Here is a 17,561-nt window from a genome sequence, read left to right as displayed (position 1 = left end):
GATGTCCAATACCTCTTTCCCTTCCCTTTCGCTTACTACCCACCATCTACGAGTCTATGTGCAAAGCTCTGGAGATATGCTGACAGTGTCTATTGTTGACGTATCAAAAAAAATTGAGACAAAAAAGGATTCAATACATTGAAATTCCCTCAACTAATCATTAAAATGATAACAAATATTTTACTGTGGTGCTTAACCCTGAAGTGCTTAATTCCAAAGTCAACTAATAAGCAGTTGAAGCTTTTTTAACAAGACTTCTTAGGAATGACATGTTTAGCAATAACCATCTGCTTTGTTGCAAACCTACTGGACTCTTTGAGATGTGACAGGATGGAGAGCACCTTGGTTTCTGGTCTTCAGTTGGGAACAAGAAGCCTGCAAGGAAGGGCTACCCAAGTTTCTGAATATAAAGTATTCTTGTTGAGTCCAGGGTAAAACTTACTTGTTCTTCTTAGTGAGTGATTGGAAGAAATTCTTAATATTGCACTTACTGAGCAAGCTGTATCTGTAGAGACTCCAGAGAAAACCATGCATGTTTAGTGACTAAAAAGCTAGAACAACAGAGTGGCACATTCTAGAATATTCTATGCTTTATCCTTTTGCCTTCATGAATAATGCAGTGCTTTTCGTTTTCAGACAGTCAACCTTTGCAGAGAAATTAGTTTTGATTTTTCATGGTTTTTATTTTTCTTTTCCCAAGGCATGTGTTTGTGCATTGCAAATATATTTGGGTGATATTTAGAGGGATTAGCATTTATACTTCTATATTACCAATTGTTGCATTTCTGTTGAATAAGCTTTATTTTGATAATAAACCTAAGAAACATGGTTGATTGATTTTTTTTAGTTTAAAACGTGACCTAGATAAAGTGTTTATGTGGTCTATTTCGGGAAGTGGCAAAGTATCTTCAGTTTACAAAAACAGAAATTGCTGGAAAAGCTCCGCAGAAATGGCAGCATCTGTGCAGAAAAATCAGAACTAACGTTTCAGGTCCAGTGACCCTCCTTTTTCCATTTATGTTGTGCCCCCAGAAGTAATGAGACTGGAGGATGTGTGCACCCCTCCAGCTTCCGTAGTAACGTTATCAACACAGCCAAATGCATTGCAGATAAAAGAGTACTCACCTGGATGATCAGTAGTGGCGTAGGAGAGCATAAATCCTCTTCCTGATATATGAGTGATACTTCTGAACTCCACAGTCACCACACTGGATGCTAACTGTAGTTGTGAAGGGATTCCATTCATATTGCCACAATAAGGACCTGCCAAAAGAATTTGTAGAAAATCTATTACTGTGTGATGTGAAGTAACTACATCACTGTAGCTGAAACATGACTGAATGGGAGAAAATTAAACAGAATACCAAAGTAGTTTCTCTGTTTAGTGTTGAAGACCTTAGTTATTAGATAATTTCTTCCACCTTTTCATTCTCCCCACCCACTCATGAACACAATATGGCTTTTGTTGGGGTTTCATTCGGGAGACCTGCTTGATCAGTTGAACGCTCTGCATAAATGAAACGAAGTAATCATTCCCATCGGCGCACATCAGAGCTTTATCGGGATTGCTTTCACCTTTGTGATTTGTGCCATGAAATATCACCTGGCTGGGACACAGGAGGAAACATAGCCGGAAAGAGTGGACACTGGTTACAGAATTGACCGGATGGTCACGTTGAGTAATGAAGTGAATTTGGGTGACAACAGCAGCGTGCATGCAATCCTCTCAAACTGATTTTTCATTCCCGGTCTTTCTACCGCACTTTGTACAACCATCAGACAAATCAAGAGCTTTACGGCCAACTGAAGACTGAACTGGAGGCGCTGAAATAGTGAGGGAAAGCAGCAGTCCATTTCTGCACAGCAAACTCTCACAAACAGGAACATGATAATGATCAGATAATCTGTTTTTGGGATGATGATTCAGGAATAAATATTGGCCCAGGACTTGCAGGATAACTCCCCTTTTCTTTTGAATAAAAATTATAGAAAAATGTAGAAAATAGGAGAATGACTAGGCCATTCAGCCTTTCAAGCCTGCTGTCCCATTCAAAAAGGTCATGGCTGATCATCCAACTCAGTCCCTTGTTCACATTTTCTCCCCATAACCTTGGATCCCTCTCGTCCCAGAAATGATATCTAACTCCTTCTTGAAGAAAATCATTGTTTTGGCCTCAAAGGCTTTCTATGGCATAGAATTCCATAGGCTCCCCACCTTGTGGGTGAAGACTCTTCTCCTCATCGCAGTCCTAATGCCTCCCCGCTGCATCCTTTGATTGTGATCCTTTGTTCTGAACTCCCTGGTCATCAGGAATATCCTTCCTGTGTTTATCCTGTGTAATCCTTTTAGAATTTTATTGGTCTCTATGAGATAGAGTCATAGAGGTGTACAGCACGGAAACAGACCCTTCAGTCCAACTTGTCCATGCCGACCAGATATCCCAAACCATCTAATCCCAACTGCCAGTACCTGTCCCATATCCCTCCAAACCCTTCCTATTCATATACCCATCCAGATGCCTTTTAAATGATGCAATTGTACCAGTCTCCACCACTTCCTCTGGCAGCTCATTCCATACATGTGCCACCCTCTACATGAAAAAGTTGACTCTTAGGTCTTTTTTATATATTTCCCCTCTCACCCTAATCCTATGCCCTCTAGTTCTGGACTCCCCCACTCCAGGGAAAAGACCTTGTCTTTTTACCCTATGAATGCCCCTCATGATTTTATAAACCTCTATAAGGCTGCCCCTCAGCCTCTGATGCTCCAGGGAAAACAGTCCAGCCCTGTTCAACCTCTCCCTATAGCTCAAATCCTCCAACCCTGGCAACATCCTTGTAACTCTTATCTGAACCCTTTCAAGTTTCACAACATCTTTCCGATAGGAAGGAGACCAGAACTGCACGCAATATTCCAACAGTGGCCTAACCAATGTTCTGTTACCGATACCTAGATATTTTTATCTTCCCTCATTCTTCAAAACTTCAGTGAATATCGTTTTAGTAATCCTAAATCTATCTCTGAGCCAAAGACCAAAGTCCACTGAAACAATGAGCTTCGATTAAAGGTGACTATTCCAACACGACAACTTTGACAAAGAGTTGACACAGTAATTAGGTCAATGCTCCCGTATAAAACAAAAGTTGGAAATATTAATATGAGAATCAGGAATGATTGGAGGACACAGTGATCCAGTAACTGCACTCTAATACATGACACTGGCTTCAGAGGGAGAGAGGCTGGTAGTGAAATGGGTGATGCGGTTGCTGGGATGATTGGAAAACAGAATATATGGTAGAAAAGTAAAATTATTACTGCTGAACTGAACTTAGATCATTCCAACTGTACTGCTTCAGCACTTTACACTCACAGTACAAAAACCGATACCAGAAAATTGGAAATTAAGAGATTCAAATAAAGTTGATCTGTTTGCATAGGGACAGTCCAGACAGATCAGGGAATCAGAAAGGCCAATGGAACATTGGCCCTTATTTCAAGAGGGTTGGAATATAAAGTAGTCTAACTGAAATTGTACAAGGTGCTGGTGAGACCACATTTGGATACTGTGAGCAGTTTTGGCTTTTCATTGAAGGAAAGATATTATTTCATGGAGGGGGGGGGCGGGGCAGTTCAGCAAAGGTTCACTAGGATGAGCCCTGGGATGGAGAGATTGTCTTATGAGCAAAGGCTAAATAGGTTGAGACTCTACTCACTAGAGTTTAGATGAATGAGACATGATTTCATTGAAACATCAAGGATTTTTTAAGAGGCATGACAGGGTAAATGCTGAGAGAATGTTTCCCTTCATGTGAGATTCCAGAATGAGACGGTTTAGTCTCAGAATAAAGGGGAACCAGTTTAGGACTGTGATGAGGAGGAATTTCTTGAGAGAGAGAGAGAGAGAGAGAGAGAGAGAGACCTTGGAAGTCCTTGCTACAGAGAACTGTGGGGGCAGAGTCCTTTTGTATATTTAAGGCTGAGGTAGATCAGTCAAAGAAACAAGTGTTTCAGGGAGAGGGCAAGAAAATGGACATGAGGAATGTCAGATCAGCCGTGATCTTATTGAATGGCAGAGCAGGCGTGAGGGGTCAAATGGCCTACTCCTGTTCTTATTTCTCATGGTCTTATGGTCTCAGATCCTGGTTCGGAGACAAATCACAAACAGGTTTACTTAATATCAAACTAATTTGGCAGGTTACATAGAATCATGATTGAAGTGTTTCCATCCAAAGTTTGGAATTTAGAAACTTTGGTTGACAGGATTACTTTATTCTAACTGCCTGTTTCAGTCACTTCATGAGAAGCAAAATATGGCAAACTAGGAATTTAAATGACCGATATAAACACAATAACTTGTAAAGCCTAAATAAGACTGATGCAAAGATGATTAACTGTGTTCTATTGTTCCATGTGAAACATTAAGTGATCTCTGTTCTGTGAACCATGCATTTATGATGAATTCTAATATGGTTTTTAATTTCATTTTTCTTTCATATACATGCATAATGCGATCTTGAGATTGAATTGAAACTCCCAATGAAAGCAAATGTGTGAATTATACAAGTGCAAAAACAAAATTGCTGAGAATGGTGAACAATTTGCCGTATAAAGTCAATATTACTGCGATGGCTTTGCAGCTGGTGCGTGGGTAGATGTAATTTGTGTGACCTTTCCTAACTATTAGCTTTAGAGCTTAGAAGGCAGAAATGAATACCGAACAATTTTCTGCCAGTAAAATGAAAAACCTGGACTGCCAAGATCTTTATTAAACAAAGAAGTGAAAACAATCTTGCATTTATGTCATGCCTTTCGTGACTTTAGGATGTTCCAATATGTATCTTTCGTTTTTATGCATTCATGGAATGTGGGCGTCACTGGCTTTGGCAGTTTTTAACTGCCCATTCCTAATAGATTTGCTACTCTATTTCAGGGGACGCTTAAGAATCAATCACATTGCTCTGGGCCTAATTGGCATGTGTGTCAGACTGTGTACAAATGGCTGATTTCCTTCTCTAATAGTGAGTCTGGTGAGATTTTACAACTGAAAATGTGTTGCTGGTTAAAGCACAGCAGGTCAGGCAGCATCCAAGGAATAGGAAACTCGACGTTTCGGGCATAAGCCCTTCATCAGGAATGAGGAGAGTGTGCCAGGCAGGCTAAGATAAAAGGTAGGGAGGAGGGACTTGGGGGAGGGGCGATGGAGATGTGATAGGTGGAAGGAGGTCAAGGTGAGGGTGATAGGCCGGAGTGGGGTGGGGGCGGAGAGGTCAGGAAGAAGATTGCAGGTTAGGAGGGCGGTGCTGAGTTCAAGGGAATTGACTGAGACAAGGTGGGGGGAGGGGAAATGAGGAAACTGGAGAAATCTGAGTTCATTCCTTGTGGTTGGAGGGTTCCCAGGCAGAAGATGAGGCGCTCCTCCTCCAGCCGTCGTGTTGTTATGGTTGGAGGGTTCCCAGGTGGAAGATGAGGCGCTCCTCCTCCAGCCGTCGTGTTGTTATGTTCTGCCGGTGGAGGAGTCCAAGGACCTGCATGTCCTCGGTGGAGTGGGAGGGAGAGTTAAAGTGTTGAGCCACGGGGTGGTTGGGTTGGTTGGTCCGGGCGTTCCTGAGGTGTTCTCTGAAGCGTTCCGCAAGTAAGCGGCCCATCTCCCCAATATAGAGGAGACCACATCGGGTGCAGCGGATGCAATAGATGATGTGTGTGGAGGTACAGGTGAACTTGTGGCGGATATGGAAGGATCCCTTGGGGCCTTGGAGGGAAGTGAGGGAGGAGGTGTGGGCGCAAGTTTTACATTTCCTGCGGTTGCAGGGAAAGGTGCCGGGAGTGGAGGTTGGGTTGGTGGGGGGTGTGGACCTGACGAGGGAGTCACGAAGGGAGTGGTCTTTGCGGAACGCTGATAGGGGAGGGGAGGGAAATATATCCCTGGTGGTGGGGTCCGTTTGGAGGTGGCGGAAATGACGGCGGATGATACGTTGTATACGGAGGTTGGTGGGGTGGTAGGTGAGAACCAGTGGGGTTCTGTCTTGGTGGCAGTTGGAGGAGCGGGAAGTGGAGGAGATGTGGTGGAGGGCATCGTCGATCACGTCTGGGGGGAATCTGCGGTCCTTGAAGAAGGAGGCCATCTGGGCTGTGCGGTGTTGGAACTGGTCCTCCTGGGAGCAGATGCGGCAGAGACGAAGGAATTGGGAATATGGGATGGAGTTTTTACAGGGGCAGGGTGGGAGGAGGTGTAGAGATTTTACAACTGTTGAGTGATCAGCGCATCAGAAACATTGATCAAACTATTTTATTTGTCAATGAGGTGAGGATGTCCCTGGCTAGACCAGCATTACTACCCTCCCCTAATTGTCCAGAGGGAGTTAAGAGTCAACCACATGACTAGGTTTGGAGTCACATGTTTATCAGACCAGGTGAGGATGGAAGATTTCCTTCACTGAAGGAGAGTAATGAATCAGATGGGTTTTTACAACAATCACCAGTGTTCGCCAATGGGCTAGCTTTTAATTCCAGATTTTTTAAAAAATTGAATTTAGATTTCAGCATCTATCCTGGTGGGATTCAAAGCCAGACCCCCAGAATATTGGCCTCAGTTTCGAGATTACAAGCCTAGTGACATTACCACCACATCACCACCTTTCCCAGTAACGTAAAGTTCTTCCAAAGTATTGTATTAGTAAGGTACCATTGCCTAGAATGGACCAGAGACATCTCTCTCCATTATAGAGAGACAATTAATTGTAAGAGAAATCACTCCACAAGCATAGGGAAAGGTGAGGAAGCAGGCCCTTTGTGAACTACAGTTAATATGGTGTAAATATTCCCGTTGGGCTGTAGAATAAAAGAGAAGATACTGCTTTAAACTAAGAAAACTTTTTTTATTCACTCACAATATAAATGCTAGGCCAACATTTATTCCCCAGTCCTAACTGTCTAACGGATAGTCAAGAGTCAAGCACATTGCTATGGGTCTGGAGTGACATGTCAGCCAGCCCAAGTTAAAATGGCAGTTTCTTTCTCTAAAGAACATTAAGGAACCAGATGGGCTTTATAACAATTGGCAACGGTTGCACGGTCACTTTTAGACGTTGAAATATGGATTTTTATTGAATTCCAGGTCCCCAGAACCTGGGCCCTGAGCATGTTACTTTAGATTAATAATCTAGCGATAATATCACTTGTCCACCACCTCCCCTTCGCAGTTTTAAAAACAAGTTGCTGAAACACATTATGAATTTTATCTCCAGTATAGTCCTATTCAAGCAGTGAGGGAGATTTCTAGACAGCAAGGCACTGCTTGTTTGTGTTTTGGGCAATTTCACCCAGAACCAGTCTTCCAATTGTCTATTTCAATTTCAAACTATTGTTGTAGGCTCAGGAGGCTTAGCATAGTAACAATCACATGATTGGTTTTTGGGCAGGTACCCACCACCGTTAGGTGCAGGTAAATCAGTAAAGCATCTAACCTGTGAAGGGAAAGCATTCAACCTTCTCCTCCTATTGTGTGGAAAAGTAAAAGAAAATCCCGGGTAAATAGCTATTTTCCCGCACATTTCTTTGTAAGTTGGTCTCTCAGCAAATCCCCTGTGGAAAAGAAAACACTTCCCAAACTAATGAAAGCTCCAATCGTCAAGCAGTGAATGAAAGATTGAGAAATGGTGCAGACATGACTTAGTATCATTCGGAAAGACTTGGAAAATTTGAAAGGAAACCAAAAAAGGTGTAACTCATCAATGACTGTGTTCCAGACTGCTGCCAGATCGGTGTCCCTCTGAGGTTTGTTTTTCCTTCTCCACCCACAGGATTTGTCTCTCGTTCCTTTGCATGTCTGTTTGTATGTATATGGGAATTTTAAAAAGGGGTAATGTTTAAGCTATTGCATTATAAGTTAGCTATTCATGATTCTTTTTTGCCATTGGTCAAAAATAGTTTGATCACAATAAATAGCCATTCCCTTGTTAATGAAATTAAAATTGGTCAGCATAGTCTTTAGCCTATATCAGACAGTTCAGTAAAATTAGGCATTTCATTAGTTTGCAACAACTCTGGGAGTAGTGGGACTTGATTGCAGCAGGAGAAAGTGAGGTCTGCAGATGCTGGAGTATCAGAGCAGAAAATGTGTTGCTGGAAAAGCGCAGCAGGTCAGGCAGCATCCAAGGAACAGGAAATTTGACGTTTCGGGCATAAGCTCTTCCTGGTGAAGGGCTTATACCGCGGTGAGTTGGGACGACGGAGATTGGACCTGGGCTTACAAACACCCCACCTCAACTTCTGGAGCATAGCAACAACTCCTTAAAAGGTTATAGACAAGCGAGTGTAGCAGATCTCAACAATCAGCTTGCCCTTTTGTCTTGAGTGTGGCGGCCAAGCAAACCACCAATTCTGAATCCACCATGAAAACAGCACAATTTCAAGCAGATTCCTCACATTTTGTTGTGCAGACCAAACCTGGAAAAGCCAGCTGAGAGGAGTGCCATCAAGAAATGGCTTTACTCAAAATTCAGGACTCGTCCTCAATTTGTGCCCTGTAAGTTTTAAAGATGAGGAAGGGAGAGCCCTGCAATTTCCAGCACACACCACAGTCTACAGTTTCCAATGCTGTTCCCACAGCACTATCCACCCCCTAATCTCCTGCAAATGTCTTGGCTGGGTTTAACATGACAGGTCATAGCAGGCTTGGCCTCTGCCAGTGTCCTTCCCACCCAGCTACGGTCAGAAAATACCACAAAGCTGAGCATTGCTTCCAAACTGCTCACGTTTTGGAAAGCTGCATGGATTGCCTCAGCGTCACCCTAGGGTGACGGGAGAGTAAGGAGTAATACTTGGTGCAAGATTAAAACTGAACTTGAGTTTACAACAGCTATCCTCCAACTGGCGAGGGAATTAACCTGTAAATCCTTCCAACACACATCAGCGGCAGAGTTAAGAACAGGAAAAAACTGTCAGCCATGTGACGAAAAATTAATCTGGAGCCTCCACCATTACTAACCATAGTCTGCAACATGTATGGAAACTGCGTGTTCAGAATCTCTGCCAATGTATCTCGTTTCTGGGGTAGTGATACTTCCTCCATTTGTTCTAATGGTCTGGACGTGTGCTGAGATTACATATAATCTGACTTCAGAAGGACTTTTCGTAATTTATATAAATGATTTGGATGTGAGTATAGGAGGTCTAGTTAGTAAGTTTGCAGATAACACCAAAATTGGAGGTGTAGTGGACAGAGAAGGAGGTTATCGGAGAGTACAACAGGATCTTGATCAGATGGGCCTATGGGCCAAGGAGTGACTGATGGAGTTTAATTTAGATAAATGTGGGGTGTTGCATTTTGGAAAGGCAAATCAAGGCAGGACTTATACAATTAATGGTCAGGTCATGGGGAGTGTTGCTGAACAAAGAGACCTTGGAATGCAGGTTCATAGCTCATTGAAAGTGGAGTCAAGGGTAGATGGGATAGTGAAGAAGGCATTTGGTATGCTTTCCTTTATTGGTTGGTGCATTGAGTATAGAAGTTGGGAGGTCATGTTGCTGCTGTACAGGCTGTTGGTTAGGTCACTTTTGGAATACTGTGTTCAATTCTGGTCTCCTTCCTATTGAAAGATTGTTGTGAAACTTGAAAGGGTTCAGAAAAGATTTATAAGGATGATGCCAGGGTTGGAGGGTTTGAACTATAGAGCAAGGCTGAGTAGGCTGAGACTGTTTTCCCTGGATCTTTGGAGACTGAGGGGTGACCTTATAAAGGTTTACAAAATCATGAGGGGTATGGACAGGGGAAGTAGCCAAGGTCTTTTTGCAGGGTGGGGGAGTCCAAAACCAGAAGGCATAGATTTAGGGTGAGAGGGGAAAGACTTAAAAAGAAACCTGAAGGGCATCGTTTTCACACACAGAGTGGTGCATATATTGAATGAACTGCCAGAGGAAGTGGTGGAGGCTGGTACAATTACAACATTTAAAAGCCATCTGGATGGGTATAAGAAAAGGAAGGGGTCAGAGGGATATGGGCCAAATGCTGGCAAATGGGACTAGATTTATCTAGGATATCTAGTCAGCTTGGATGAGTTAGACTGAAGGGTCTGTTTCCATGCTGTACCTCTCTGAGACTCCATGACTGTGTGGAGAAGTAATTTCGATGTTTCCAAATTGCCAAACTTCCAGCCATTAGAAGTAGTAAAATATAATACATAGGGTTTTCCACAGAAAGTATGTTACTGGCAAGGCTAAGTCTGTATCAATGTCCCTTGATAATTTTATCTATCACAGCACTGAACTGATATATTAGCCTTCCATGCTCATTAATGGAGTTCGGCAACAGGCCAGGACCAAAGCACCATTCACTTGAAGAAGATTATTGCAATGAGCTGCATCAGCTGTTCCACTAAGGAAAGGAATAAAATAAATAAGAATTCATAAATCACCAAGTTTATATCACGCCTGGAGGCTATATAACTCTGCGCTTGAGTTGACTCTCTTCATCTGTTTGCTACCACTTCTCTTCACTATACATTCAATTTTCAAACATTTTCCTTGTCAGATATTTATTCAATTTCTCCTTAGCCATTGGGATAGAAATTTATTGTTATTTTGGATGCAAATGTGGAAAAATGAAAGGCTCCCAAACTGTGAGGCCTGAGAATGGCTTGAGATGGGGCCTCATTATGATAATTTGAGGGGTTGCAGGCACTGGCCACAGGTTTTATAGGAAGTTTCTGGTAAGTGCTAGAGGAGGAGGTAATCTCATGCTTCACTCACATTTTATTTCTGTATTCTCTAAAACTTTGTAACTAAAGAAGCTGTGCCTAGGGACTTGTATCAAAGTAGGCTCTGTAATTAAGACCATAAGACCGTAAGGCATAAGAGTGGAAGTAAGGCCATTCAGCTCAACAAGTCCACTCCACTGTTAATCATGGACATTTCAACTCCACTTACCTGCACTCTCCCCATAGCCCTGAATTTCCTGTTGGATAAGAAAATTGCTGATGTACAAACTTTTCACTACACTCATTCAATATATGTGACAATAAAGCATAGAGAGCTTTGAAAAATCATCAATAATTTAAAGAAAAAGCTACTTTTGAATGTAGGGCACATCAGCCTCATTAATCCTGGACCTGCAGGGAATCTTTGGTACATCTTTGACCAAGTTTATGGTAATCTGTTCAATATCACCTCCTGTGGCTTGGTGTCAAAATGTTTTATTGATAAAACTTTGTAAAACGCCTTGAGTTATTTTGATGTGGTAAAGACACTATACAAACTCAAGTTGCCATTTTTGAATCTAAAATAAACTTGACATGCTTGATTTCCACTGCTGAAAATGTGTTGCTGGTCAAAGCACAGCAGGCCAGGCAGCATCTCAGGAATAGGGAATTCGACGTTTCAAGCATAAGCCCTTCATCAGGAATATTTCCATCCATAACCAAGCCAGAACCAGTCAACTCTCAGAAAAATGAAAACAATAAACTGAATCCTTACTAAATGAAATAAATTAGTACACTCATTCATAAAATAACAGATTCAATACCTGTTTTATGTGGTTGCCTTAGTAATTGTACAGTTTAATGTTAGGTTGGAAGGAAACGGAGTCCAAAATTGGGCCTCAGTGTATCTATTCTATATCTTGAATAGGAATCTGTCCCCAGTTAGGTCCATCTCCCATGATTTCTGGGAGAGCAAGTCCAATCTTAGAGATCATCAACATCAGAAATAAGTCTCAGAATCTCTTCCTTTTTAAGTGGAAACACCAAAACAAAGAAACAGCCAAGGAACCACATTATTTGCATTTCATAGTTTACCTTTACAAGGTTAAAGTCTATTGAGCAGCAAATGATAATTTACAAATGTGGGATAGTTCACCGTTTGATTTCCCATATTCAGAGAATTGTCCAATCTGCGTAAAACGCAGTTAGTTATTCTACCTTCCATGAATGTGTATACTTACTTCATTTAGCAAGGAATTTATTGATCTCATTTTTCTGAGAGTTAAATGGCATACAACTCGAGGTAACTAAATAAATATTCCAATCAAGCCTAGCTAATAATGTGTCTTAGGAAAACTGCTGACACCACTTTTTTAAATTCACTCATGAAACTTTGATCATAGAATCCCTTCAGTGTGGAAGCAGGCCATTTGTTCCATTGGAGCCAGACTAACCCACCAAACAACATCCCACCCAGACTACACCCTACCCCCCACTCAATCCCTGTAACCCTGCATTGTCCATTGTCTAGCCTGCACAATCCCGAGGCAGTATGGGCAATTTAGCATGGCCAAATCATCTATCAAATCATATACTGTGTGAGAAGTCAATGGTGAGCTACCTTCATGAATCGCTGCAATTCTTGTGTACAGGTGGATCCATGATGCCGTTAGGGAGGGAATTTCAGGATTTGATTGAGCAACACTGAAGGAATGGTGATATATTTCCAAGTCAGGATGGTCAGTAGCTTGGAGGGGAACTTGCAGATGGTGATGTTCCCATTGATTAAAAACTCCAAATTCAATTGAAACATTATACAGTTTGCTCAGTTAAAATTGCTGATCTCTGGAACATGACACGAAATTGAGTAGAGTAGGCTCATACTCCCTCGAGTTTAGAAGAAAGAGAAGAGATCTTATTGATCCGGTGATGACCAACGGATGCTGAAAGACTGTTTCCAATGACTGAAGAGCCCAGTACTAGGAGTCATGATAAAGGGGTGGGGTCGGCCATTTAGAACCAAGATGAAGTGAAATGTCTTCGCTTAGAGTTGTCAATCTTTGGAATTTCCTAACCCAGAGACCTGTGTATTCTCAGTATTGAGTCAGTTCAAAGCTAAGATTGATTGATTATTAGGAAAGCTGGGTTACAGGGATATGACAAGAAAGTGGAATTTTTGTGGAAGATCTGGATGATTCTCCTGTACCTTATGTTCTTAATCATTCTTTGGAAGTGAATAAGAGAGATCTACATCCACAATGTGTATGAAGTTTGACCTTTGGAAAGATGAGGAAGGTCAGCCATTTGAGATTCTCACATCAGGTTTTACACAAATACATCACGAAACTCTGAGAACGTACTGCCTCCTGTAGATCAGGCACAAGGTGATCACAATGAGCAGGTAAAACAACAAATGGACCTGAGATCTTAAATGAACCTAGAAGTTTATAAGTGGTTACAATTGTCAAATAAAATGCCAAAGTCGTTTTTTCCTAATTCATTGCCCAGGCACCAGTTCCCTGAAAAAAGGAGCAATCAGAATCTCGTGACAGGTAATTCACATGTTGGTTTGAAACAGTTAAGAACATGTCTATCAACCTGTCACAATTTATAAGAGATATTCAGAGCACTACATCATGAGCAATTGTTGTTAACATGCCGAGTATTTAACTTGGGCATCATGAGATAAACAGATAGTTAAATCAAAGCAGTGTCACACGTCAGACAAAGCCCCACTATAAAAGTATTTAGTCTGTACAGTATCACATCCGAATGTTGACATACAACCTACAGACACCAGATGCAATGGTGAGTCAGTCTGAAATACTTTGCACAATGTGACACATACTAAACAATGATATTTTTCAGTGTACAGAAATGATTAACACTATCAAACGAATGGTCAGAAAGGCAACAAACATTTATACAAAACGGTTTGCAGAAAGCTCCTTTATCAGCTTAATAACCATCTTGCTTTTTTAAAAGCAATAGAGTATGTAAATACAAACCAAAAGATGATATAAATCGGAAACACTTCTGATTTTGTTTGCGAGTATGTAAATATGTTGGGCCTTTCTTGTAAATGGGCGATGACTAAAGGAAACATTAACTCATTCGTTGGGCACAGATTTTGAAAATGGACAATGGCTTTAAAAATTGTCCCTTTAGTGAATGGTGAAAGGTGAGAAAGGGGAGTTGGAGCATGCTCTCTGGCACCTAGAGATCAATGTGATCCTCAGACCTAACTTCTGCCCAATCCCCTCATCTCCATCTCCGACAGTCAACTGGGCAGCAGAGTGACTCAGTGGTTAGCACTGCTGCCTCACAGTGCCAGGAACCCGGGTTCGATTCCAGCCTTGGGCGACTGTCTGTGTGGAGCTTGCGTATTCTGTCCGCGTCGGTGCGGGTTTCCTCCGGCTACTCCAGTTTTTCTCCCATAACCGAAAGATGTGCAGGTTAGGTGAACTGGCCATGATGAACTGCCCATGGTGTTCATGGGTGTGTAGGTTAGGTATATTAGTCAGGGGAAAAGTAAGTAATAAGGTATGAGAATGGGTCTGGGTGGGTTACTCTTCACAGGGTAGTTGTGGACTTGTTGGGCCAAATGGCTTGTTTCCACACTGTAGAAATTTTATGAATTCTGCGATCAACTGAGCAGCTGCAGCCTTTGGGGATAGAAAATGTCAATGATTTACAACCCACTGAATGATGAAATCTCAGTTCTAAGTGGCTGACCCCCTTAGGCCAAGGTTACAGGAGAATTTCGCCAGCTCTGATGTGGGAATGGAGGTGGTTAGGCCAGTAAAGTGCCAGGGGGTTACGTCATGATGGCGCTCCATGACGGTGTTGGCCTTGGAGACGGTTCCCAGTGAGGGAAACATTGACTTGGCTACCTGCCCAATGCAAGAGGACTATGATTTTGAACAGCTGAAGGTCCAATTATTTTCCCAGGCTGTTTGCAGGGTCAATGCAGGCCTTTTGTGTAGGAGGCTTCAACAGGAGGGAGTTGTGGGGGTGGAGTTGGTGGTCATTGCAGATAGAGATTTTGGCTAGGAAAAGGCTGGCTTGAAACAAAAGTCACCCTTACACTGGCATTGGAGGGAGTTTCCCTCCATTCACTGGGGCTTGTCTATTCGATCCAATTAGATATGTGGAGTAATGCTCGCTTTTCTGAGGGAACTTCCATTTTGAAGGACCCTCACTCTTTCAGATATCACCAGAGCGAGTGGTGCTGGACAGTCATGGCGTTTGAAAAATAAATCTTAAAAGCTTCTGTTTTTCTTGGCTGTGATACTGTTCATTACATGGATAAAACCCATAAAGGTGCAGCAGAATCTTGGAAAAGCTGAATAACAAAAGGAATAGTTGCAAACACCTTTCATTCAATTACAGTAAATAATCAGAAAGGTTCCAGATTATTACTGACCCCATTTTGGTATCCGTCTGAGGAGACATTCGGCACATGAACCCTAGGCCAATCTGGCTAGGTTTTTCTGCTCAAAGCAGTCTGTTTCCCCTCACACCCTGAAGGAAGTAATTCCTGGTCAGGAAGATATTCAACTGTGGAAAGCATCAGAACTAAAATCAATCTGCAACAACGCAGAATCCTCATAAGTATACTAAATACAGCAGGAATCCCTGAATAGTCAAGAGGATTGGTTTCCTAATGAATCCAGCCCAGCTCTGCCACCCTCACAATAAAACAGGAGTGCAAGACCCTTACTGAGAGCTAAAGAGCCAATGGCCTCAGAGACAGTATATGCAATGACTTATTTTTTAATTTCAAGAGTATACTTTATTCATAAAGAAAATCACATATATACACACAAACACGTATACATACAGACAGACAGTCACAAACAGTTTATTTCTGTACAGTAGCATATGAGGAAACAAACAAACATTGGAGTTTGACTCTATCCTAACAAACTAAAAGGCTTCTCTCACTTGAGAGAGACTATATTTACATGCACTTGAGGCAGCAAGAGGGTCGGAGAACTGAACAGGCCCCATTTAACTTGTGCAGAAAGACCTCAGATAGCGGTCTTTCCTCACTGTGCCTTGGTGACAGCTGCCCTGAGCTTCAGTGTGTCCTGCAGCACGAAGTCCTGGACCTTGGAATGTACCAGTCTGCAACACTCAGTCAGGGTCAACACCTTGCTCTGGAAGGCCAACAAGTTTCAGGCAGACCCAAGAGAATCTTTCACAGAGCTGATGGTTCTCCAGGCACAGATGATGTTTGTTTGTCTCAATGCGCATCCTGGGGAACAGCCCACAGAGCACACAGTCCTGTGTCATGCAGCTGCTTGAATGAACCTCAACAAAAAGCAATGTACTGACTCCCACAGCCCAGATACTCCAGACTGGCAGGGTAGGGTGCTTAAAGCAGAATAGTGAAAATTGTCACCAATATGCATCAAGTGCATTGCCACAAAGTGGAGAGAGGAAAAAGTAGAAAGAGGGTTTACCGTGGCAGTCTGAAATGATGATTAAGGAGCACTTAGTCAATGAGTCTGTAAGTGACTGCGCATATATAGCAGATTTCAGAGTTAAAAATAGTTCAGTTAAATGAAATTTGATTCTCATTCATTGTGGCAATGTACTTGATGTAGATTGGTCACAATTTTCAACTGCTGTGTATTAAACAACTGAAACTATTGAATTCATCTGGACTGTATAGACTAGCATACAGAATAACTTCAATTATGGAATCACATCCATATATAATGCATCTTCTCTTTAATAAGGACTATAAATGTAACCACAATTAAATCGAAGTTAAAATTACCTTTAAATGCTCAAAAAAATATTGAGTTCTGGATAACTTGCTGTTTTATCGTCAATTGCAGGATTTCAAACTAATTATTTCTAACAAATTCTCTGTGTAACAAAATCTCACTATATTTATTTACAGATGAGATGAACACCTGCCTTTTAAAAGAATTCATTCATGGGACGTGGTCCCATTGGTGGCACTGTTATCTCACAGTGCTAAAGACCTGGATTTGATTCCAGACCGGAGTTACTGTGTGGACTTTGCATATTTTCCCTGTTTCCTCATGGGTTTCCTCTCATAGACTAAATAAATGTAGATTAGGTGGATTGGCCATGCTGAATTACCCATTAGTATCTAGGCTAGGGAGATTAGCCAAGGGAAATGTAGGGTTATGGGGCAGGTCTGGGTGGGATGGTCCTCAGAGGGTCAGTGTGGGCTAGGTGAGCCAAATGGCCTGTTCCCCCACTGTAGGGATTCAATGATAATTATTCACTCCTCCCTCCATCCTCATAAACAAGCAAGGGTGGGGGTAATTCAAGATAGATTAGATTAGATTACTTACAGTGTGGAAACAGGCCCTTCGGCCCAACAAGTCCACACCGACCCGCCGAAGCGCAACCCACCCATACCCCTACATATACCCCTTACCTAACACTACGGGCAATTTAGCGTGGCCAATTCACCTGACCCGCACATCTTTGGACTGTGGGAGGAAACCGGAGCACCCAGAGGAAACCCACGCAGACACGGGGAGAACGTGCAAACTCCACACAGTCAGTCGCCTGAGTTGGGAATTGAACCCAGGTCCCTGGCGCTGTGAGGCAGCAGTGCTAACCACTGTGCCACCGTGCCACCCTTAACCCAAGATAGCTTGGGTTAAGGTTTTAAAATTTAAGAGTTTAACTTGCCACCTAACCCAACCCTTGTTTGCCACAAAAATGGTGAACACAAACTGGTAGGAGTGGAATACAATCCACTCTAAGGCTACGTTGATTACAGTTACTCACAAAAGCTTCAGCATTGAGAATTTTAATTTCAGTGTCAATGTTTGAATAAGCAAAGGACTTTGGCCCTTTAAGTCTGTACTTTC

The 17,561-nt window shown here is 42.3% G+C and overlaps 1 protein-coding gene across 1 annotated transcript in view; it reads right to left on the bottom strand.

Annotated features, from left to right (window-relative positions):
- Positions 1-17,561, bottom strand: part of si:dkey-34d22.1 (discoidin, CUB and LCCL domain-containing protein 1) — a 142,213-nt gene that overhangs the window by 71,802 nt on the left and 52,850 nt on the right. The window contains exon 3 of the mRNA XM_060847378.1: positions 1,126-1,263. Within this exon, the coding sequence (XP_060703361.1) occupies positions 1,126-1,263 (138 nt within the window). The remainder of the gene's footprint in view (positions 1-1,125; positions 1,264-17,561) is intronic.

The sequence above is a fragment of the Hemiscyllium ocellatum genome, chromosome 30, assembly GCF_020745735.1.
Source record: "Hemiscyllium ocellatum isolate sHemOce1 chromosome 30, sHemOce1.pat.X.cur, whole genome shotgun sequence".
Taxonomy (NCBI): domain Eukaryota; kingdom Metazoa; phylum Chordata; class Chondrichthyes; order Orectolobiformes; family Hemiscylliidae; genus Hemiscyllium; species Hemiscyllium ocellatum.
This window is presented reverse-complemented; position numbering and strand designations above follow the sequence as displayed.